Source organism: Lolium perenne, chromosome 4, assembly GCF_019359855.2.
Source record: "Lolium perenne isolate Kyuss_39 chromosome 4, Kyuss_2.0, whole genome shotgun sequence".
In the NCBI taxonomy this organism is placed as follows: Eukaryota; Viridiplantae; Streptophyta; class Magnoliopsida; order Poales; family Poaceae; genus Lolium; species Lolium perenne.
Window position 1 is genome coordinate 81,586,662 of NC_067247.2, and position 25,903 is coordinate 81,612,564.

The 25,903-nt window shown below is 40.5% G+C and overlaps 1 protein-coding gene across 1 annotated transcript; it reads right to left on the reverse strand.

Moving 5' to 3' along the window:
- Positions 1–10: 10 nt before the first annotated feature.
- LOC127293119 (protein ILITYHIA) lies at positions 11–21,999 on the reverse strand. Its single transcript, XM_051322674.2, has 60 exons — positions 21,778–21,999; positions 20,268–20,641; positions 20,057–20,188; positions 19,503–19,884; positions 19,171–19,314; positions 18,908–19,092; positions 18,629–18,755; positions 18,480–18,553; positions 18,147–18,223; positions 18,024–18,060; positions 17,714–17,880; positions 17,374–17,557; positions 17,226–17,303; positions 16,460–16,579; positions 16,324–16,383; positions 15,691–15,813; positions 14,373–14,448; positions 14,117–14,295; positions 13,241–13,540; positions 13,010–13,126; positions 12,820–12,921; positions 12,607–12,747; positions 12,304–12,468; positions 12,018–12,194; positions 11,797–11,919; positions 11,611–11,691; positions 11,412–11,528; positions 11,099–11,271; positions 9,657–9,734; positions 9,437–9,584; positions 8,513–8,635; positions 8,383–8,439; positions 8,194–8,304; positions 7,843–8,034; positions 7,563–7,736; positions 7,028–7,138; positions 6,869–6,938; positions 6,723–6,801; positions 6,534–6,636; positions 6,279–6,449; positions 6,050–6,172; positions 5,853–5,966; positions 5,354–5,460; positions 5,231–5,282; positions 5,041–5,147; positions 4,893–4,952; positions 4,699–4,813; positions 4,289–4,399; positions 4,065–4,202; positions 3,870–3,992; positions 3,527–3,598; positions 3,253–3,365; positions 2,348–2,506; positions 2,170–2,266; positions 1,899–2,081; positions 1,165–1,359; positions 912–1,079; positions 698–830; positions 456–543; positions 11–327 (listed from the first exon to the last, which is right to left on the reverse strand). Exons 1-60 carry the CDS (start codon positions 21,905–21,907, stop codon positions 288–290), a joined length of 7,860 nt encoding a protein of 2,619 aa, XP_051178634.1. The 5' UTR covers positions 21,908–21,999; the 3' UTR covers positions 11–287.
- Positions 22,000–25,903: the final 3,904 nt, after the last annotated feature.

The following is a 25,903-nucleotide window of genomic DNA, read 5'->3' on the forward strand; positions in this document are numbered from 1 at the left end:
TACAAAAGTATTTCCGTAAAATATGCCTGATTTGCCTCATTCAATGTGGTCTTTCCATCTAACCGATATGAACATTGTTCATTCGTAGCAAGAAATATGAACACAGACGACCTCCTCTAGTCCTCTAAATACTATATATGTTGCCAAAAAAAAGGTGTTTACATCAAGGGTCAGAGGAAAAAATTGACCACATTGTTCCACTCACGGTTTATACCTATAAGATCTCAGGTATGATCTGAATGAACAGACAAAAAATGGTCTTGGAGGCAGCTGTGACAGAGCAGTGTTTATGTCCTCCTGTCATCGTCACTACTTTCACTGCCATCGCTGCAGCGGAAAGCATTGGAAAAAAGGTTTAAGTTTCTTATCAAGTTATGTCCAGATTCACTAAGATGGAACAACGCAATTGCAGGCATCCAGACAGTAGGGGTACTAAATTAGTCAATTTCTCTTACCTCTCCACAGGAAGCTTCGCAAGTCTTCTTACTTCTAAGCCTGTCATGTTGCTAAGGTACTTTTGTGCAGTGGTGACATTTTCTCCCCCTGGAAACAGACGTAGTAAATTGATTTTTGAGTAACTAACATTATTGAAGTTAGGACAGCTACAAAATTTACCACAAGCCCACCAATACGGGTCTCCAGTATTGAAAGATGTGATATGAAACAACAGAAAACAAGGACCAGTACGAGCATGTACCTTTGGTCAACTGGAAAACATGAACTGCGCAGCGCTCTGCAGCTAGACGAACTGGAGTACTGCTATCCTTTAAAGTATTACCAACTGCTGGGCCCAATATCGAGATATGTGTAGCAAGACCTGAATGATTTATCTGCAGCAAAGAACAGTTAGATTACCAGCGTAACACCTACTTAATAAATATAGCAAAATGGAAATAGATCTAATAATAAACCTTCGCAGCAGCTTTGATACAGGACAAAGATCTTCTCCTGACTTCACTTGAATCATCACGCAATGCCAAGATAAGCAACTGAATAAGTTGCAAGGTGCTGCCTTCGAATTGTAGCTGGTAGCAAAGTAGCCTCCCCAGAGTTTTTGTAGAGGCTTCACGAACAGGGAACTTCTCCGCAACACAGACAAGAGTTACTACAGATGGAAACACAGTGATAAATACAGTAACCAATTAGTGCAAGTTGATCCCATACCTTGTCATCTTTTAGAGAATCTTTCAGAAGATCAACAATCAATGCAAATGATGCTGAATTGCACAGTTTTGTTGGAGAATGCCTTGATATGGATGAGAATGTTAACAAAGCGCCATGCCTGGTACACCAGTCTGGTAATGTGCCCATACTCAACAGGGCCTGCACCAGATCAGAGGTCTCGATCTCGTCCGTGTACTGAAGAAAGCATATGCATAATAAGTAAATAGGTAACTTTAGAAAAGAAAAGAATAATTCCAACTATTATAAAAAAATGGTTCCTCCACAGATAAACAATGGCAAGCCCATGACTGAACAGTTGTAAGCAACCGAGAATATTATATTCCCTTGAAATAGGAGTTGCTTTCCAAAAAATACAGGTCAAAGTGCTGATAGAATCCTCAAAGTACTTCCTCCGTCCCATAATATAAGATATTATTGCAACCAATATACTCACATATCCGCTTTCAGAGAATATACTGATCTTTCTTTGGCAAGCCTGGCTATAATGTCCAAAAACGTGTGTAAAAGAAGACAATGTGGTATCTTAATTATATGTTCTGATGTGTTGTTTAGTGCAACTGATTTCACTGGCATGATTAGTCATACAGCAGATGTAGGATCGCGAGCAGACTTGTTTAATTTCAGGCCGATACCTTAACCACTAGTTAGGCAAATCTTGTGAATTATTTCTGAATTGTCTATAAAGATTAAAAAGATGCCACAATTTGCAATACCTGTGACAATGTACCAATTGCTTTTGCAGCAGAACTGCGGACATCATCAGCATCAGCCTCCAGCAGATCTTTGAGAAGAGCACACCCACGTGATCTGATTGCAGAACTAACACTTTTACCAGCATGCCTAACAACACCTTTGAGTGCAGAAAGCACACTTTCCTTAACAGCATCATCCCCTGACTGAAAAAACATAAAATTACTTCTGCACAGGTGGTGGCAAACTCCATCCCAACCCCCACAACAAAATAAAAGGTAATGCCAGAAATACCTGCAACATGGACAACAGATCGCTAACTAAAGGATCAACTCGTGTGCTTAATGCACTAAGCTTTCCAAGAGCTGATGCGGCCCTTGTCCGGACAGATCTGCAATTCATACGTTCGTGTAAAAGGACTCAAAGGAGATAAAACAATCAATGGAGCAAAGAAAGAGAAGCCTGTACCAACCTATTACTATCCAGTAGACATTTAACAAATGTTGTCTGAAGTTGGGGAAGGAAGGGCTTAAGTGCAAGCCCGCCTTTTGTGATGATAATAGTCAGGGTTGATAAGATAGCTGACTTAACTTGCCATGGAAACCGGTCTCCGAGAATTCGTATAAGGGGCCTATACGCACAGCAAGGCATATATTAGAGCAATAGGCCTCCTATAAAGACAAGCCGTATATATACAAAAAAAAAATTACCCAGCACGCAGGATTGAACACGGAACCATGTAATTACACCATGTTTAGAGGGTGAATTTGTTACACGTAGTGGTACATAAATTAAGAGAGAGTTACAATGCAGCAGCTACAATGTGAAAAATATGGCATCTTTGCTCAATGTGTACTAGCTTAAGTGTCAAAAAGATGACATGTTTGCTGAATGTGAAAAACATGACATGTTGATATGTGCATTAGCTTTGTAGATTTTTAATCGAATTCCCTGTATGTGTTTATGTATAAAGCTGAATGATGCATTCCAGGATTTTTATCAGGCTCCACATTCAAGGTTTTTAGCTTATGAACACACAGCAGATTAATGCGGAAATTTGGAGCTGATATTTCGGCACATCAGAACAACTATAGAATACCTATTAACAATGAGAAACTTTGGGTATCTATAACTAACATTAAACTAAAGGAGCACTACAAATATGCTTACAAGGAGTTCGCTTATTTTGCAGGAATAACATGCTATAGAAACAAGTTTCAGTGTGGCAGCTTGTACGGGGCTGATGGTTGCAATTATTTCTGTTATATAGAATATGCTTTGGGGCTTCTTCTATATGAGGATAGCAAATGCCTCCTTTAAAATACAAGATGAAATCATAACACAGGTGCTATTTTGATAAAAATAAGATAGCCATACCCTGTTATTGGCACAACGACTTCCTTAAGAGTTTTCTCGCTTGTAACATCAATTAACTCTCCCAGACCTTCTGCTGCCTGCTCTTTTGTATCGGCGGACCCACTAATTAAACCCTGAAGTACAACAGAAGATCTGATGTAAAATGTGCTTAAGACTAGCCTGATTGTGTAATGCACTACATGTTCTCAATCAGGTAGTTCACGCTGCATGCAATTCGACACTTACTACAAAAGGCTATGATTATAACAACTAATAGTTCTGCGTGAGTAGATACCTGTTGAAATATAGGAAGAAAAGGCTGCAGTGCTTTAGGAAGACATAAGCCCGGTACGAGAACAGGCGAACCCTGAAATTGATTCAAGTTGTTAGAATGTCAGCCAGAACAAAGTTAACGAAGTGTCCCTGAAAAAATGTACTCCCTCAGACCATAAAAGGATGTCTCAACTTTATCAAATTTTGAATGTATAGACACATTTTAGTATCCAGATACATCTAGATTTGTCTAAAGTTGAGACATCCTTCTACAGACGGAGGGAGTAGCAATATTTCTTCCGCTCTAGCAAGCGCAAATTATTGCCACATATGCAGATCATAAATCTAAAAGTTCCAAGTAGCACCTTTTTCCTCCTACGTTCTTTATCTCTGGCTGTAGAGACAGCATCCCGCACTAATTTTATATGTGTAGGAAGCTGTTCCTTTGGAACAGAGCCAACGACTCTTGAAAATGCTTCCCAGGCAGCCTGTTGACCATTGTAAGTAAGACTCAAAAGTAGAGAAAACTAAAACAGGAGTGTGGGATGGAGAGTGCTCACAGATACAGTTGCCTTATCGGTATCGCTCAATAAAGTAATTAGGGTAGACATCATTTCAGGAGCCTCATCAGCCAAATATAATTTACTGTTTTTAAAGAGGAAACCAATAAGATAGGCTGAACCCCGCCTCATAGATGCCTGGCCAGAAAAAAATATGTCAACCTTTAAATTAACAACACGTATAATATGGATTCAAGCTCAATGAGAATTCTCAGGTGAACAACCTGACTGTCATTGACTCCTCTGAGAAGCTCAGGCATTAGTGTTTCAACTCCTTCTTCGTCAATAACCAATACAACAGTTTCAGCAGCCTTTCTGGCTGTGCTCTGTACATCCTATAATTGCCAAGAGAAATATTCATTGTCAGAAATAACAGAATACACTAAATTTACTCCCTCCCCTCCGATTCATATTACTTGATGCTAATATAGATGTATCTAGACACATTTTAGTTGTAGATACATCCATTTTAGCATCAAGTAATATGGATCGAAGGGAGTAGCATTTTTACTCATAAACTGGACAGATTATGAATTATGGGCAAATGTATTAGATTATGAATAAGAGTACAAATAATGATCACATGACTAATAAATAGGCCAGATCTGAAGTATGTATTTAGAATGCCTCTCACCTCATCTTCATCATCCATAGCAAGTACCAATGTAGGAAGAATGGTTCCAATATGTGAACTCAAACCTGGCCCAGCTACCTCGGCCAGTGCTCCCAGTGCATGTGCATTGAATGAACTACAACCCCAACAAAGGAAATTTGTAAGGAAACAAAAGTTGATCGAAAATTCTAAATATAAAAAATCGGTTCACTCACGAGAGAGGGGGCTGCACTAGTTTGGGCAATATATGGGGCAAAATAGCAGCAGTACGGACACTGTCAAATCATTTGAAAGGTCAGCATATCTCTGGTGCTCAAGCAAAAATATTCAATTTAACCAAACTAATGGTAACTGACAAAAAACCTTAGAATCTGCTTTAGACCATCAAGGGCTGTTGCAGAGGTCTCGTCATCTTCCATGGCTCGTAGCAGTGTGGGGACAATTTCATCAATGGCTTGCAGTCCAGCACTCTACGGAAGGTAACAAAGTCAATAACAAAACACGTAGTCTAACAAAATCATCCATACTATAAGCATGTGGTCTCCAGTGTTACCTTATATAGAGTATTAAAGGCTAATCCAGCAGATTCGCGAACCTCCTGTGTGCTGTTACAAATGCTTGCTGTTTAGTGATACCTCACTATAAAATAACACACTTATACAGCCAGAAGACAAACCTGTCACACAGAGCAGTTCGGATGGTAGGAATAAGTAAATCCATAAAACTTAATAGTTGATGCTTTCCAGCACTACCCATGACCTCACTCAAGCCGATGCATACTCCCTGAAGAGAAAAAGGTTAACAGTACATTGACCATTCCAAAAATTGTTATATTCAACAACATACAAGGTGTGTCCAAAATATATTAAGAAAGCATCATATCCATATACAGCTTCCAAAGAAACTGGTGGGCTGGCAAAAATAATGACAGGAACACAGAATTCAAGACAACCATATGAAAGTTAAATCTCAGAAATTTCAACAGGAAACAGAGTTCAACAAAAGCACATAAATATTTCACTTCAATCTCTACTAGCAAATAAAGCGATTAACATAAGTCTTGGTAAAAATTCCACAAGTCCTAAGTCACAAAGTCTAGAACTTCTTTTTTGCGAATCGCAAAATATAAATCAAGTTATGTATGAATAGTCGAATAGAAAGCTAACAATACTTACTTGTCTTCTGCTAGCAATTGGGTCCTTGAGTCCTCGTGACAAAATGGGAATAACAGAGGGCAAAACTCTCTCACCAAGCTTCCTTACAAGCTCACCAAGTGCTCTCCCGGCAACCTGAAAAAATTTCAATATATTACCAACGTCAAAATTAGAACAGTTCTTTAAAAAGATCAAACCATGTATTAATTAAATCGAACCTGCCGCCGTTCCAAGGAAGATGATGCAAGAGATGAAATTAGTGTGTCCATAAGTACAGGCATGATCTCCTTCAGAGTTCTTGGAGTATTTGCTACAATTGTCTTCCAGACATGTACCGCAGCCTAGCATGAAAAAGAGAAGCTCTAGAAAAAGGCACTCTGGAATGCTGAACAGTTGCATATCAACCAAATTCACCGGTTCCACAGAAGGGTAAAATATAGCAAATACCTGGCGGACAGTCAAGCTAACATCAGAGCGGACCATATAAATGGCAGCAAGAACCTCGTCCCGTTTCGCTCTTCCAAGAACTTCAACAATTGCACGTCCCTGAGCCTCTGTGCTAGCACCTTCGTCATCGCTTCCACCCTCCAGGATTGCCTTCCCAGAAGTTCCAGCCACCTACAGATGGTAAAGCAACAATTAGAAAAGGTAAGATAAGAATTACTATGTCAGTCAGATCATTATTATAAAGGAGGTAGCGACCTTGAACAAAAGATCTCCCAGAAGTTCAACAGAACTTTGTCGGATACGCCAATTATCATTGAATATCCCATCTTCAATAGCAGGAAGCAACAGAGGCAAAGACCTATTTAACATGAAGAAAATGCCATCACATATCAAGAGCACTACAAAAAAATTGAACATTGAACTCATTGAAATGCGAGTGTGTACGTTATTGCATAGTACTCCACAAAGATATGACCCGCAGCAAGTGCAGCCTCACGAACAGATTCATTCTCATCAGCAAGCCCTGAGAAGAGTTAGAAGTCAATGTTACAAGGAGCAGATCATCATAGACAGAAGTTCAACTATCTTACCATCTAATATAGCAGGAAGAACTGACTGCAGATGATTCTGAAAAATTGCACCCATGGACCTTGGCAGATACTACAGAAGGATACAAGTCAGGAACGCTAGAACATTTCAGGCAATATAGGCATATGATAAAAAGATGGGGAACTGTGGGGCAAATTTACGCGGAAAAGTGTCAGGTGTCCATCGCGAACCGAAGCCTTCTGATGAGAACAGTTCCGGATGATGTCAGGAAGAATCTGATCAAAATAATCTTTGCCAAGAGCAGCTAAAACCTGGAAGTTCACAACAATAGGCAAAATCATACACTAACAGAAAATTTCTTGCCACACAAGGCACTAATAGACAATAGTGTAAGAAATCTGAAAGCATTTGCTTTTCCTGGAACTCCAAAAATATTGGACTTGGAAAACCCTCAACAAACCTCAACATGAAAAAAAAATATTGTGAATTGACAATTTCCACACTTAATCAAATGAAGCGTCAGATAAGTGAGAGTTGACAAGCTATGCATAACTTCTACAGAAATTACAGGTGTGGACTGCCTTGGCTACACATGTTAGATTGCATGTCTAAGTCTATCTCAGTCGATGCATCAGAAGATTTAAGAAACAAAACATCCATGACAACACACTGCTAAGTTCAAAAAAGTCAAAACTGATAATACAAAACAATAAAAGCGAAGGACAAGAAAACAACCTCACTTAGTCCCTGTGCAGCCCCAGATCGTTCAACATTACTATTATCAGATTTCAGTGTATCTAACAACCATGGCACGAGATCTGGGAAAATTTGTTCACCCATCCCTACTATAAGAGACCCAAGAGCTCGAGCAGCAACTGCCCTGACTTCAGGTATGGGATCCACTAGAACCTATAAAATATCAAAGTAGAGGATGAGAATCAAGTAAGTGGACTTTAAATTCATTAAACATTACTATCAGCTTCCAAAATGCTGTGTCCAGGACTGGCATAAAAACCTTCTTGACTTCAGGTAGAAGCAATCCTATGTATGGGATCATGTCCAGTGGTTCTGTAACTAAAGAAGACATGTTCCCAACTATTTGAGCTGCTTTCTTCTTAGTATCAACACCTCTCTCCCTCAGTCCTCTGTGCACAATGGGCACAAGCAACGCAAGTGATGGTGCATCTATGGAGTTAATAAAAGTCGTCTGCCATAAAAAATAAGTCATCAGAGGTAAATACAATCATTTGAGGTAAATACACACATTACACCCTGTTCTACAGGTAAATAAAAAAGAATCATCAGAGGTGATGGAACCAATTGAGATGCAAAAACAGGGTGAACATTATCTAATAACCCAGTTCACCTGAAGAAGGATGTCAAGAGATTGTTTGGTGTGGCCATTTGGATCTGTCAGAGCTGACAGAAGAATTGGAACAAGTGCCGAGATTTCAGGATTCTTTATGACGCTTCCAACCTGGAAAAAATAGACAGTATCCATCAGAGATAAGGTATAAGAACATCCCAACGTCTATGAGAAATAAGCAAGTGTTACCTGTTGGAGGGCTGTCTGTCCGGCTGATTGGACTTTAGGATGTGTATCAGTTAGTACCTGGAAAATAAATGATATATAACTTGAGAAAAAATCATGCAGATTATATGCAAATACAAATTCCCTCATATACCTCTGTTAGCTTCGGAACAATCTTCGGAAGACACTGAGATAGCTGCTGAGGAGCACAGTATGCCATAGCACCAAGAAGTTGAACACTGCTTTGCTTAGTTCGCCATGCTTTATCCTCTAGGCCCTGGAAGAAAACACATGACACTCATCCAGATATGTGCAATTTAAGAAAATACATATAATAGTATGGCCAACCATTACAACTTTATTACTCAGTATTAGTCATCCCGATTGTACAACATTACTCTAATGCCAAGGAATAGCTGTCTTTGTACAAATTATATATATTGGCCTTTGCCACGCTAGATAAAAATATATAGTGCTGTTCACATTCATGGAAACATATGTGGCCTTATATCTGAAATTTTCTTATGGTATCTATCTGAACTATTAAGAAACATAGTACAAAAGGAATACAGCAGTAAGTGCAAAAACTAGACATGAAACAAGCAAGGAGCATTATCAGAGTAGAGAAAACAAAACAAAAAGTGGATGAAAGATGGCCATTGGGATGGCTCTCTCTAGTTGTTTTACTGAAAGGACACAAGTAGACAATTTGCAGTTGCATGCAATGCAACTAGTAGTTTCTGATGAAGGTCATCTATATATGTAAGCTCAAATCTTAAAACAGTGCAGTGCATTAATAGATAAAAATAACATAAGATTTGGAAGATGCATTGAAGATTATATACTCCCCCCTCTGATCCAAATTAATTGACTCCATTTTGTGTAGAACTCTAGATATGGATGTATCTAGAGGCGTTTGTTGACTAGATACATCTGTATCTAGACAAAGTGGGAGTCAATTAATTTGGATCGGAGGGAGAGTACTTAAAGTGTGTAACAAGAGCAAGTAGATGTCGGCAACTGTTGATATCAAGCAGAAATAGAACAGTTCCATAGCGTGATGAAGAGACATCTGCACCTTAAGAAGTGAAGGCAGGACAAGCTTAACACCGTGACCAGTGAGCTGAGACATCATTGCGCGAGCAGCACATTCAGCAGCCTCACGCACTGCCAGAACTTGATCAGAGAAAGACACAAGAAGCAAGGGTAGCATCTGGATGATATAGCTGCAAGACAAGAATCATAATGAACCATTTTCAACCAGAAAACAATTATGAGGTAAGCATTGCTACACTTACGGCTCAAATAATCTGCCAAGCTTTTCACACATGCACTCAAATCCAAGTAATGCTCCTTCACGGGATTTTGCAGAAGCTCTGAGAACAGCAGAATCGATGTGGTGAAACACTAATCATTCACAAAACATCTGATGTTTCAAATACTATCTTGTGAAAGAAAGGGAGGGCATCGGATGGAAATAACATGACAAGAAACAATGAAGCAAAAAACTAATCCTATCCTTGGAATACATAAGTGAGGCGCAGTTGCCTACAATGCCAAATTTAAGGATGAAATGAAGGTCTCAAGCTAGGGCTGAAGACTTCTACTAAAAACTAATGATTAAACAGTATAACTACATTCACTTTTCAACTGCCTTAAAGCAGATGCACGCATGTCACTAACTTTCCCGATGGACTTAAAACCATCTAAATGCTGCATCTATACTTGTTAACTCGGTCTACTTAAACCTCTGCCAGGCTGCCACAGGATGGCCTATGTGGCAGAAATCTCACCAGAGGCCCACATACCAGTATAACTTTCCCGTTTTTTTTTTCTCATTTTCCCTTTCCCTTCTCCATGGCAGCCCTTTTCCTTCAAAAAATCAAAGCCAACCCTGCATGCTCTCAGTACAATGTGTCTCTCTTTTTGCATCTAAGCATCATGACCATTGAGGCCACAGCTGGCCACTAGCAGCAGCAAGCCACCGCCCCACTGTGCCCTATTTGCTACCACGACATTCAAATTCTAACCCTACTTGTTGACAAGCTGCATCTTTACGAACTTGTAGACCACCTACAGGAGCCTGGGTGAAGAGTGCAACATGGGGCATGAAGGAAAAAACGGTGCAGCTGTTCAGCAGCTGCTCCCCCAGGGATAGACTCGCTGGAATTGTGACTCGAGAGCCCCGCTAAGCTCCTGCCTACCACAGGGTGCATGTTCCAGTCCATGTTAGTGGTTCTATCCTTGCTAGTGCCTTTCGCCGATGATTCCCAACCAAACCATCAGCCAACTACAGAAGCGCGGTTCAGTGCTATCTCCCGGACTATTTTTGCCGTAAACACTCCACTTCAGCATTTTTTCACCCACGAGCTTAAGCTCAAGTCATGGCCAGACAGGATAGAGGAGAGAGGGAGGTAGAATGAAGGGGTTATGTGGTGGTGACTTGTCGCACACGTGGCACACGAGGGAAGCTGGCTCTAAGTGATAAACTGAGACAGCGTCCATGTGGGATAAAACCAAAACCGGGGTGGAAACAGGGTGCACATAAACACTATGGGAAAATGAGGGTGCAAATTTAATCAGTTTTGGATCTGAGGGGTGAAAATTAAACTGACATGGTTTATGGGGTAATATGTAAATCTCTATGTTATCATGAAATTGTATGCAGCACATGTGCATCAACTAATTTTATACATGAAGTCCCTCATGTAGCATTTGATGAAGAGGTAAGGTCACATACCTATCTCCCAAAGCTTGTTGTAATGTTGCAGCAATACCATACTTCTTCAAAGAAGTAATTCTAAATCCTTTTACCACTCCAGCAAGGCCAAAGGCTGCACCACGCCGCTCACCATACTTTTCACATTTCATCATCCGATCCAGTAGTCGAGATACAAGAGCTTGGGCTTCTTCCTAATATGTATATATATGTAAATAAGTGCAAATTGACATTATAACATAAAGCAGAAAAACAAGAAACCAGAAGTGAATACTGAAAGGATCACGAGGGCATCAATGCAAGAAACAGAACTGAAGTGAATAACACAACTCACCTGCTTTGAGACCATAAGTGGAGACAAACAGTCTGACACAGCCCTCTGAACTGCCTCTGACGGGGTGTTAAGTACATCTAGCAACTTCTCAACAACACTGTGAACTTTAGGATCATCCTGCTAGAAGGTCTAAATTAGTACCATGTATAGGTATCTTATAAATTAAACGAACAGCCTATAAGTCTGATAGTATTTGCACCTTCGATAGATGTTTTGCTAGAGCACCAGTGAATATAACAACACCTTCCCTGACAAGGTCATATGTTTCCTCATCTGATGCCTGTAACATATCCGAAAACGTAGAGTAATACAGATATTGCAGATTAAAATACATTATCTATATCATCTACTAAATCCCAATGCTCATCAATAATAAGGAACTTACCCTTTTATTCAAGTAGCTCTCAAAAATAGGAAACAGCAAAGGAACATTTTCCTTTCCATGCTTATCAATAATAAGGATGCCAGCATTAATCATTCTACCACGAACATCCAGATTAGGATCAGCCTGTAAGTTCAGTATAAGTAGGTACTAAATTTTCAATGCACTTACAGGCATGCAAATCATAAAATGCACATATACTAGTACGGTACGGAAACACTTACCAATGCACGTGATATGAGAAATGTCATGATAATAGGAAGATCTTTAGAACCCAAGACATCTGCAACCGAGTGGAGTGCTAATGCAATACCCTGTCTTCCAAGCCAGTTTGTATCTCCAAATTCAACTCCAGGACCAAGATCTCGTATGTACAATGAAAACAAAGCAGAAAGTGTATCCTGCCATGACCATACAACAACAATTATTTAGACAGATGACCATGAAATACTCTGGTTCCTCTCAAAATAACATGATAATGTAACAGAACTTGCAATACTGGAGACTTACTTGCATTTTGTCTGGATTTTCATCCAACGCAGCAGTCAGAGCCTCAGCTGCGGCAGCTCTAACATTGTAATTTTTATGGGAAAGTGCATCAAATATGCCAGAATAATCAGTACAAACATCAAAACCAAAGCGATCCCATAACTCCTCTGCTAATTCAGCAACCGCCTAGATAAAATATGTGTCATGGAGAGTACCAGAAAAAAGAAGTTTCACGAAACATTCAGAGTTCAATCAAAAAAAAGGATATAAAAAGGGCCAATGCCCAAGTTCCACGTCAAACTGAATAGGAAGGTTGTTACTGACCTTCTCTGGATCATGAACAGCGATCCATAGGCTTGTTGAAACCTGCAAATCCCGTTGTACAGAGTGGCTAGGAACACACTTTATAGCAGTTAAGCAGGCAAGCCTAACATGCACTTCTTTTGCATATACCCCAACAAGAGCCTAAATAAAGAATGGTGTAAGGATATCATAACAGATGAAAAAATGTACTAAGCTGTGGAATGAATAAATAACCTGTGCTAAATCGTTGCATTTTAGACCTAGGCATAGCTCATTCAGCATAGGTCCAACTGAAGGATGATAAGCAGGAACGGTACTCAGCACATGATAAAGAACCTAGCGCCACCAAAAAAAGAGGTTAGAGACTCAAGGGACTAAAATGATGCAAATGATTATGCTATGCCATGAAAGAAGAATATTTAACTGATAACATTCTAGGTCGAGGTAGAGGTAATATCGGATCCAGATGCATAGATAGTATCTGAAGCACATCATCATGTAGACATGTCTTTTTTGAAGAAAGAAGGATCGTCTCCATTATCTGAGTGCAAACAAGCAGATTAATGAAAAGATAAAAGATAAAAGATAAAAAAGAAAAGCCAAGAGGAACACAAGTGAAATTATGATAGGACCATTGATGAAATTGAAGAAATACCGGAAAGATAAAAGTAAATGAATCTGCTGGAAGAGGTCCCGCTTTGCATGCAGCTGTCAGCCCAGTTACTATTTGTTCAAAGAGGCCAGGTGATGGCCTCTTTTTGCCTTCTTCCATAATCACAGGCATAAGGTCCAAAACCATTTCAAAATCTTCAACAGACATTACACGGATTGCAGCAGCAATATCAGTTGCCCAATTGCAAAGAGGAGGGGCTGTGCAGCGAGCCAGCCTCAACATTGCACAAAATGCAGCATCACTTACTATTGGAGAACTTAGCAATGGTTCAATATATTTTACCTACATGGAACGACATCAAGCATTAAGCCGCAACACATATAAGCAAATATATTTACAAATAGATCATATCTTAGAAAAAATAAAGTTAAGCACTAAAGAGTACTTGCAATTGTATGCTTCTAATATACATTGAGTGGCCACATAGATGCTTTTTCAGCTCTTTTAGTTGCGTATCTAACAGTCACTTCATTAGCCAGTTTTGTTCACCACTATTTGGCAGCCGAAGATGTGCATTAAAAAGACAACAGGACACATACTAGGGCAGCCGTTCATCGTGGCTAAAAGCTTTCAACATATTAACCTAACTCCTACAATTACAAATTGTTTAAACATAAATTATATTGTTAGAAATAAATAAAGAGGAGAACTTCTGCCCAGTTCACCTAAATTGATTAATTATATACTAATGTCATCAACATTTTATGGCAGCTTTCTGGGCTTTGAGATAAATGCACCACAAAACATTTTTTGGCAGCCATGATCGATATTGTGGTGAAGCACATTAAAAAAAATGACGACTGCGTTGCACGGTAACACAAATAAAAAGCTAGACAATGCAAGTGTAGGGTTGCTAACCAGATGAGGTAGTTGACCGTGAGTGAATATAGGATTAGCAATAGCCAATTCACCAAGAGCGTCCAACATTAACGCAAGATTCTTCTGCACATGTCCAACCTTCTCACGTACAGATGATTCTTCCTTCAAAAGCAACTCTCTGGCCTCCTCTTTTGCAGTCTTGGCTTTGTCCACAGGAGCTGGAAGATTGTAAACATGAGTTCTCAAATAGAGCACTAAACTTAAAACTTCTGTAAGAACTAAGAGCTTGGAATACCAGTTTTTTTTGTAGATTTCCCAGTTTCTCTCTTGCCAATGCTAGACGATTCTCGCCTATCACTCTTTGCAGGGTCCTATAAACATTGCAAAGCCAAAATCAAGACTAGTACAACAAGAAGAGGGAGGGATTTTGTACACATCGTGGCAACCACGCATTAAGTCTAAACCACCCATCTTTTGTTGAAGATCTGTGCATAATAAATCAAATTTTCATATGCAGTGAAAATACTTGAGGAATATAAGATGTAAAGTCGCAGTACAGTTGACTTCATAGGCCAATTCAATAATGAGGGTGTGTGGGGTACAGGAGGCATTAATGCATATTTTCTCTCACAGATCTAACGTTGATGCATTTTCCTCACTCATGCAGTTCAAAATTTCTCCAATCACCAAAAAAAAGTAACACTGCTGCAAGCAAGTAATACTATGTAGAACTAGTGGACTACATGTTCATTTGAGCAAAACAGTAAAACTATAGAGATTATGGTCATTAATCAAATTCGTCTTAGTTGGGGGTTATCGGAAATTCAGCTCTACCGAACTGCAGAGATTTTCACAACCTAGAATTTCAAACTGTCAAAAATTCAAATGTTTGCAGGAGTACTATATTGATCGTTCCATATAATCCACAAATTGAAAACCTAAGTTCTAGTACTTGGAGTTTGGATATTCATATTCTGCATAGGTATTTCACAGATTTATGAAAAAAACACTAATTTGAAAGTCTATGATCTTTGAAATAAAGATTATATATGCAAGAACAAAGATTACTACCAGCGCTCAACTTTTATAACTATTTAAATTTGCAAAATAGTTTAATGCTCTATGCGTTAATTGACTAATGGCTGAGATGGAAAGATATTAAATGCCATGTGCTGTCAACACAGCAGGTCTGGTTGTCGGGTCCACCTATCCAATTAGTATTTTCAGAAAACCAACATACAGCAAATATACGTCATATACGCTATTAAATACATGACTTAGTACGAATCTGGAAGAAATGAGCAGCGGCAGTTCTAGGGAGGCTGGCCACCATGGACAGCGATGTATTTCCGACAATAAGCAAACCTATACTGAGCCAGATAGTTGCAGTTCCGTGACATTTTTAATGAAGGTGCCAGCTTTATGTAGTTTAGTTATATTTTATCTGCAATACATGATTTTTCCACAGGCTCACACAGTTATATAGTCCAAATAAAGTGATACGAAAAATCATGCCACAGGAACTCAGACTACTGATATACAAACTCTTAAAAGTCATCAGCTTTGACCAACAGGACATTTCTACTCTGCCGGGTGTAAAGAACAAGAATTACCTCATCTTGAACATCATATGCACGAAAACGTCCCTTTGCAAGTTTTGTATTTCTAGAAGCAACAGCCTCAGCAACATAAATTCCTTGCTCACTTGACAACTGCCCCTCAGAAGTAAAGAATATCTACAGTGGAGTAAGAATAACTTTGTAAGCACATCCAATAAAGTAGGATTATCTACCCTAAAAAGATACATAAAACAGGCTAAAAAAAAAGCTTTAGAGGACGAAATATACAAAAGTGCAGAGTCGTATGTTATCAGATGTGTAATTATATAGGAAGCGGTGTTTAAGCCATCAAGAGAGAAAGGTTAAATATGTCTCAAAATGATCAAGTACATATCTAGTGTAGTGTGAAAACATTAGTACATCCACTTTGGGTATGGTAATACATAATCAAAGCTGACTATGGCTTGAGGAATCAATGCAGAAGACAGGTCATTTATGAGAAGCTGAGAACAGAACAAAGATGACAGTTCACGAATGCTGAAAACATCACCAAAACATCAGTCCAAAATAAGTAGGTATGACCTTAGAAATATGTTTCTATTATGAACTGAATACATTGGTTAATCATCACAAGGTGCTGATATTTTCTTAATCAAAAATACTTGTCATGAAGTTAAGAAAGTTCACCTTGATATCATTCTCAGAGAAGCCATCGTGCAAAGCACGGTATGGAAGCTCTATGAAGTGCTGGAAAATAACAGTGTGAAGATAACGTTAGAACATATATTACAAGTTTCACTGGAAATGAAAGGAGAAAACACACCTTCTCAAACTCTGTAAATGTATCACTGGGTGCTATTGTCATCAGTGTCGATAATGAGCATAATGCTGCACGTTGCTCTTGCTTATTGGAACTAAATAGACCATCCTGTGAAAGCAATTCCTGGAAAGAAAGTATACTGGTCATTGACCCAACAAAAAACAGATATTGGACAGGAAAATGTAGAATATAAAATACTATAACTGGGCTTCACATAAGTAAATATGGTAAACCTAAGTGCCTTGCAATGAAGCTAGGTGTTGGATAGCCCGCTAGGGACCACCTGAAAGTGGTCAATTTCCAAATGAACCAACCAAGGGCACTCCCGTTTTGGATACTGTCTATTTTAATCTGTTTCTCAATTAAATTTTTGACAAACTAAAATTCATGTTCTATCATGGAATCCATACAACTACAGAAGATAGACCGGTACCATCAAAAACTTGGTACTAAAGTATACCATAGCAACTTAACCAATTATGTTACTCACAAATCAACAAATGCAAGTATGCAACTAATGTATCTAGGTTACCAACTAATGCTTAAAACCCCAAAAATCCTTGCAAGTATCATGACATAACAAACATGCACCAAAATTATAATGGAATTCAACTGTTTTTATTCCCTGTTGCATTTATGAACATTTCATTAGAATTTGAGAAGGGTAGTATATGCCGCTCCAATACTAGAATGCTAGCTCACATGAACATATAATTCATTTTGCCAAAACATAAAGGTCCCTGCCATAAATTCCAAATTTGGTAATTACCTTGCATATAGCCGAAATGTTGGGGAAAATTAAGTCAGTTAAGAAGATCTTTTGCTCTTTCAACCTTCTCTGCAACCTCTGAAATTGGACAAACAAACAAATTAGATGGATCAAAATATGGACAAAAGATAGGTAGCAAGATCCAAACCTTCCATACACCAGCAGGAGAACTGGAGCTTGAAATACAAGGATGGTGGGAACACAAGATAAGTCGAGAATATGATCTCTGACTATGGTCAACTGCATAAGGTGCAATCAAGAACAAGCACTTCACAAGGACCTCAGTAGATGGAATAAATGGTAGTTGTGAATCTCCAGAGCCATCCATATCACTGATTAAAAAACCGTTGTCAGGTTATGTGAAAATTTAGAAGGGGGGTATGAAGAATTAATATCAACTGTTCAACACAGCCTGAGAAGATATCTTGCATAGTGCACTCACTCCAAGAGAGCGAAGAGCTACGAATAAATAGGCAAAAGTTGCATACCTTTGTTTCAATATTGATATTCTCTCTCCAACTAATGACAACCAGTCAGTGAACAAGAACAGAAGATCTTCAGCCAAGGTACCAGAGCTTGAAAGTATTTTCTTAGTAGCATCATAAGCTATCTTCCTAACTGCCCAGCTTGGATGACAAACTAGATATATTAGCACCTGCAGCGAAAAGGGGAAAAAAGATTAGTACCGACGACAGCCACATAACTGATGGCTAGTTACAAAATATAAAGAGCTTGAAAAAACTCAAGATAAGTGAGTCAAACATAACAGTTTGGAGCATCCTTGCCCATTATGCATACCTGTAGCAATGACTGGACAGAAAAATATTCCTGGACCCTGCAGTTCAAACAATGATAAGTCGAGAGAAGCAAAAGGTGCCGGTCTAACACACATAATGCAGTTTAAGAACAAGGGAGCAAAACCGGAAAAGATGATCCACAAGCAGTGATTGAAGAAGATCCACGCATGTTAAGCAATCTTCATCTGTTAGTTTGGAAAGCTGCAGGGAAAGATGCAGTGTTAAAAGCAAATATGCAACAGCTTCAGTTTCAAAGTAGCATCCAAAGATCTGAAAAACTTAGAGCATTCATAACAATGTGCTGATGATAACTCCAAGCCATTCATATCCGTTTGAATCGCATTGAACTACTTCAAGGTTCATGTCATGTACCAGTCGTACGAAGGAGATAAATATGGGGTCTCATTGAAAATAATAAATTATTCTTTGTGGAAATTGAAAAGTACGCCGGAATTACCAACTGAGCAGAGACCACTGAGGGTTCACTTTGAGCAATCAATGGCCAGACCTTTTCCTTCACAATTGAACCATCTGCATGTACATTAAACAAAATTTATGACATAACATACTTAAAATATAAATATTAGGTCATTATTATAGACATACCTGCTTTGGCATCAATAGCAGCAAGTCTAGATATTGCATACAGTGCATAGATTCCATCCAACCGCTGTGTTGCCTTGGTGAAGCCAGTTTTTGACAACTGAATCAAATGATCCAGCAGGGAAGTAACCTGCACAACATCAAATTTATCAATAATCAATATGGAACAATATTAGCATCAGCATCCCAGCTGCATCTCAAGTTTTGATCACTCTTCTTTGCCACAAAAATGAGAACTCAACAGAATGTTTTTTTACAGGCAGCTCAAAGTAAATATAGTACCTTAGTCAGGGAATCAGACTTTTTGCATATGACTCGTATTAATTTTAGATGCCCCTTTCTCAAAGTGTCTTTCTCTTTCAATCCTGCAGTAATAAATGAAACAACATCTGGTTGGACAGCTTCAGATGATACCGAAGCCCATGACCCCAAAGCTGAGAGAGCTGCCAATTTCACTTCTTCAATACCTGTCACAAGATAGCAAACATATGAATTTGCGCCATCAGATGAGGGTATGAAGCACAGAATGCAACAATTAACTTTACCATCGCCCTTGTAACACGTTAGAAGGAAACTAGATACTGAGGGAGCAAGCCTGCTTATTTGCTTTGGAGAAAATCTTGACAGTTGCTCTAAAGCATTCAACATTCCAACTCTCTGGTACGGTAGTGATAGTTTCCCTTCCGAGCCTGCCCAGATAAAGCATAAAGAGCTATATGAATTATACTATGGTACCAAATTTCAGTGTGTTAAGTGCGAGTTGAGGATGCAAGTTGTAGCACATTAACTAAAGGTAATATATGCAAGTTGCAGAATTATACTAAAGGTAATACGATAAGCCAATTGGTGGTATGGAGCATAAAGATATATAGCTAACCTCCTAAAATTGCTTTAATAGCATTGAACATGGAAGGTAGAGTGTCCGGATCACTGGACTTGTCACTTAAAGTTGCTACGATACTCAAAGCATTAATCCTCCTTTCTTCATCTGAATGACGAGCCTGATGCAGAACAACTGGCATGAACTCCATGGAATAATTGCTTAGGTCCAAACGAACCGTCATTAGAAGATGTCTAATAGATTGTAGCACAATCTCAGGATTTCTTTTCAGCATCTTTATGCATGATGGGAGCACAACATTTTTGAAATCCTCATGCCCAATATCCAAGAAAAGAGGCTTAAAAGCTTCACTGGCTGCTTCTGATGGCCGATCTTTTGAACTCAAGATGGTCTTGACATATAAATCAAGGAATACTGGCTGAAAAGATATCACTGATTGTCAAACATGGAAGAAAAAGTGAAAGGGAATGCAGAAGAAAAAAGAAACAAAATAGGTTATAAAATACCATAATTGTGGAGTGGTTGGAAAAAATCGACTACTCATAAATAATGGCTCCAAATCAAATCAAATCAAACAAGGATGGGTTTACCTTGTACTCGGATAACAACGAAGATGAAGCAATGGTGAAATCCAGTATTAGATTTATGAATGCAGGGGAATCCCTTGTCGAAATCCTTGAATCTCTGACCTCCTCTATGTACATCTTATATATTTCAACCGACTGGAAAATGAAACCAAGTAAGAGAAGAGGCGGAGCTAATTCCAATAATCCTGTATGATGGAGTTATTGTGAAAATTACCTCAGAGAAAAGACGGATAAATAGTTGTTTGCAGGTCCTACGCTGACGAAAGGAGCCATCCATCAGAACCTGAGATAAGACTGCTTGTGCATTGGCCAGTCTAGAGAAACCACCTTTAGAAAGTGTGGCAAACTGGGTCCATTTCAGAAGATAGCTTGACCATCTGAGAAGCTTGAAACAAGCCAGAGGGCTTGTAACCTTCAGATTCTTTTCCATAGACTGAACTAGTGCAGCAGCAAACGGCTTCATAAAGGTGGACTCGCTGAGAGCCCGAATAACCATATCATCCACCGCTTTCCTTGAGGCACGGTCATCATATAAAGGCAAAGTCTGGAAAATTAGGTCGACCAACAATGTGGTATCTGATGCTGAATCTGCATAGGAAACAGAATAGCATAAGAGAAATGGTTTTACGTTGCTTTCTGTATAGAAGTAACAAAACGGATTAGATAATAACCGCAGGGGTATATCAGTTCAAATGCAAATACAAATGGCCCAGCAGAACTAAACAAAAAATAGAAGTGAAAAAGACATGTTCATGAACATTACTAGTACAACAAATATTCTAGCAATGAGGAAGGTATATACTCAAATGAAAGATTGAGATCGAGTCACATAGGCATTGCATATTATCACAAATAATCTCTTGTAGTAACAATATCACACAATATACTCAACAGGGTAAATTCTCTGCATGTATTCCTTTTTAACAAGGAATGCATGTATGAGCTGAATAGGACTTCAACCACAAGACAGCCAGGTATGTCAAGGGAGGATCCAAACACTGCAAACTTGTTTGGACTGAGTGTAAATTTTGAGTGCTTCCAGGTATTTAGTTCAAGTGTGACCTAAACACCGGTGGACACACTCCAAGCAGGCTCAGAAAAGGATACAATTAATGTTAATCAACTTCCATTTCGTTCAGTCCTGCTGCCACTCTTACAGCAGCAACTGAATCCAAAACGGGATACTAGAAAACAAGAGAAATCTGCAGCTAAACTGCAGATCGGTGCCTTAGGGCAACCGTTTGAAATCAAGCAAAGCTAGCTTCACGTGTCCCCTTACAAGCTCCATCCCCTCGGTTAAGAACTTGTACAGCGAGAGAAGGACGATGCAATATCGAGCGAACAGAACTGCAGAAGCTAACACATCAGAAACTAGAACCACGCTACATCTCGCAAACGATAGCACCAGCAGCGAATCTAAAGTCCGCCCTGTTCCCGGGCTAACGGGCGCATCTGCACACGGGAGCGAAGCTAACTAGCTACGATCTGCTGCAGGTTGAACGGAATTGAGCGAACACACGAGCACGCAGCACAGGGAGATCCAGTTCTCGCGCGAACTAGGTGAATCCGCCCGTCGAAAGTAGTAAATATTTCCGATCGCGGCTGACAAAAGCAGGGAGCACGTACGGGAGCGAGCGGAGGTGCACGGGAGACTAATCTGCGGAGGAGGCGCGCGATCCCTAGGGAGAAGAGCGGAGAGAGAGGGAGGCGGCGCGCGGTGGTACCTGTTGCCTTCGCGAGCAGTGGGGGTAGGGTGTGGCGGAAGAGGCGGAGGCGGCGCTTGGCGGAGGGCGTGGAGACCTCGGCCGCGGCGGCGCGCAGCACCTCCTCCGGCGGCGTCTCCGGGGCCCCCATTCCGCGCGGGGCGGCGCGCTGGCGTGGCGGCGGCGGAGCGGGTGGGGAGGTCGGGAAGCGGGCGGGGCGGGGCGGGGTGGGGTGGTGTGATGCGTGCTGCGGCCTGCGGCGGCCGAGGAGGTGAGAAGGATGGGGAAACGCTGCGCAGGGTTGGGGTTGGGGGGACTTGGGGAGGACTCGCCAGTGGTTAGGGGTTTTGGACTGGGAGCATTGTCTGGCTGGTATGTGGGGTCACCCTGCCAGAGCATGATTGGTGTTATCCTTTGTGATTTGCTTTTGTGGGTCCGGTATGTAAGTGACGGACCGCGGCCATATCTGCTGAACTGGGTCCAGGTTGTCAGTAGTTCTTATACGAAGTATTAAAAAGAAGATATTAAGTAGGCTGCAATATCGTGCATCTACTTGGAGGACCCAGATCCTCTAACGTGAAGTAGCAAAGTCAGGTAATCTACAATACTCTAACTTTTCTTCTTCATATCTACTTCCTCGATACCACAGCTTAGGGCGTATAAATTTGGGCGCGTTTATTAAGGAGAGATTAGTGAGGGATAGCTAGGAGAGAAAGAATTGGTCATCTTCCCCTTTTGTCCTTGCATGCACGGTAGTTAAGTCTTCTTCCTCTTTTTTCTCGTATAAGCAGGTTGGGCTCTTCGTTTCTCCCACCCCTTGTTGCTCGTTGTCTTATGTCCCGGCCCCTCTCTCCCAACGCATGCGCATCAATGGAGAGCCGATCCTTGGCCAAAATTTCTGAACAATCGGATAGAAACAAGATCATCATACATTGGTGAAGTACGTTTGACATGGGCGACTCGCTCGTCTTGAACTGTGTCTACGGCTCCGCCCTCGCCGAGCGGTCCCTGTTGACAAGGGATTAACTTATCAGTGCCTACAAATTGTAGACTAGGATTTTAGTCGGAAGTAGAGGGCAAGTAGATCTCGAAGGTTTCAGCCGAAAAGTGCCCGACGATGTGAAAACTAGTGTTGCGTGAAACAATGAGTCGATCCTTTCTTCGTCCCTCGACTCCCCCTTATATAGGAGGCGGAGCCGAGGGATTCGTAATACACAAGTTTACAGAGTCCGGGAGGGTTTCTAACTCATCCCGTAAGATTACAAGTATGTATTTCCTAATACAACTCTAGCTTTCCTTAGTACTAACTTGGGCTTCCGAACTTCATATTCATCGAGTCGTGGGCCTTCAGTAAACCCTGGGTACCATCTTTGGCAGGCCCATTGGGGATGCCTATGTCACCTGTAGCCCGCCGCGCTCGCCTGCCCTCGCCCATCACTGGCAGGCCGCTGCCCAAACCGTCGATCCCCTACCAACACCACCGCAAAAACCACCTCCATCATCCTTCACGCAGGCGGGATGGGAAAGATCAGCGCCATGATCTAGGATACAAGGATTGGGACGCAGGGGGGTTAACTCAGCACAGGAGTCGAAGCACAGCCGCCGTGAGAGAGTAACTAGGAACGGTTTTTGAGGACGAGGGAGGGAACATGAAGCAGGGGTAAAATTGGGATCCTAGCGATGCCCACGACCAGGCGCCTTATGCTATGTGGAAAAATCGATAAAATTTATACGCCCTAAGTTGTGGTAGAGAGGAAGTATATAATTAGGATTAATTTGATCTAAATTAACATGTACAATATAAACAGGTGGTATCTATTAAAAATAATTACTTGCAATCAAAATTATAATTTGCTAATTTTTTAGTTTAGAAGACCTATGTGAACAATAACTACCTATAGTAATTTGCTGCAGTATGAGATATACAGTATTTGGACTTTGGTTCTTCATTTTACACTAGCTCAACATTGTAGCTCCCTAACTTTGCTCTTCCACGTTAGAGGATCAGGTCCCCTACTTGGCAGGGTTCATTGATGCACAATCGCACTCCCTGTTTCGTCCCCTCGGGATGTTACTTGGCTCAATAGGTATTGTATGAGTAAAAACTGATCCTTAGGGCAGTTTTGTCACTATGTTTAGATGCTAACAATTTTATTGGGCTCGAGTGGAGAAACAAGAGATACTAATTGCTAGGTTGTTTTGCGCTTGAAGAAACATACCACTGTGTTTTGTTATGTGCGGAACGATGAATGTGATAACTGTTGGAGATATGCCCAAGAGGCAATAATAAAATGATTATTATAATATATCTTTGAGTTTATGATAATGTTTACATACCATGCTATAATTGTATTAACCGAAACATTGATACATGTGTGTTATGTGAACAACAAGGAGTCCCTAGTAAGCCTCTTGTATAACTAGCTTGTTGATTAATAGATGATCATGGTTTCATGATCATGAACATTGGATTTTATTAATAACAAGGTTATGTCATTATATGAATGATGTAATGGACACACCCAATTAAGCGTAGCATAAGATCACGTCATTAAGTTATTTGCTATAAGCTTTCAATACATAGTTACCTAGTCCTTTCGACCATGAGATCATGTAAATCACTTATACCGGAAAGGTACTTTGATTACATCAAACGCCACTGCGTAAATGGGTGGTTATAAAGGTGGGATTAAGTATCAGGAAAGTATGAGTTGAGGCATATGGATCAACAGTGGGATTTGTCCATCCCGATGACGGATAGATATACTCTAGGCCCTCTCGGTGGAATGTCGTCTAATAGCTTGCAAGCATATGAATGGTTCATAAGAGACCACATACCACGGTACGAGTAAAGAGTACTTGTCATGAGACGAGGTTGAACGAGGTATAGAGATACCGATGATCAAACCTCGGACAAGTAAAATATCGCGTGACAAAGGAAATCGGTATCGTATGTAAATGGTTCAGTCGATCACTAAGTCATTGATACGTCTCCGACGTATCGATAATTTCTTGTGTTCCATGCCACATTATTGATGATATCTACATGTTTTATGCACACTTTATGTCATATTCGTGCATTTTCTGGAACTAACCTATTAACAAGATGCCGAAGTGCCAGTTCTGCTGTTTTTGGTTTCAGAAATCCTAGTAACGAAATATTCTCGGAATCGGACGAAATCAACGCCCAGGTTCCTATTTTGCCCGGAAGCATCCAGAACACACGAGAACCGCCAGAGGAGGGGCATAGGCCCACCAAACCCTAGGCCGGCGCGGCCAGGGGGGCCCGCGCCCCCCTATGGTGTGGCCACCCTGTCAGCCCTCCTGCGCCGCCTCTTCGCCTATTTAAAGCATCCGTCGCGAAAACCCTGAGACGTTCGACAAAACCAGAGAAAACCTTCCAGAGCCGCCGCCATCGCGAAGCCAAGATCTGGGGGACAGGAGTCTCTGTTCCGGCACGCCGCCGGGACGGGGAAGTGCCCCCGGAAGGCTTCTCCATCGACACCGCTGCCATCTCCACCGCCATCTTCATCACCGCTGCTGTCTCCCATGAGGAGGGAGTAGTTCTCCATCGAGGCTCGGGGCTGTACCGGTAGCTATGTGGTTAATCTCTCTCCTATGTACTTCAATACAATGATCTCATGAGCTGCTTTACATGATTGAGATCCATATGATGAGCTTTGTATCGCTACTAGTTGTGTGCTACTCATGTGATGTTATTAAAGTAGTCTATTCCTCCTGCATGGTGTAAAGGTGACTAGTGTGTGCACCATGTGGTTCTTGTCGTAGGCTATGATCATGATCTCTTGTAGATTGTGGAGTTAATTATCATTATGATAGTATTGATGTGATCTATTCCTCCTTCATAGTGTAATGTGACAGTGTGTGCACTATGTTAGTTCTTGGTTTATTTTGCAATGATCTATTATGCTCTAAGGTTATTTAAATATGAACATTGAATTGTGGAGCTTGTTAACTCCGGCATTGAGGGTTCGTGTAATCCTACGCAATGTGTTCATCATCCATAAAAAGAGTGTATGTAGCACATATGAGAAAGACTTATTTATTATGCGATCAATGTTGAGAGTGTCCACTAGTGAAAGTGTAATCCCTAGGTCTTGTTCCTAAATACTGCTATCGCTGCTTG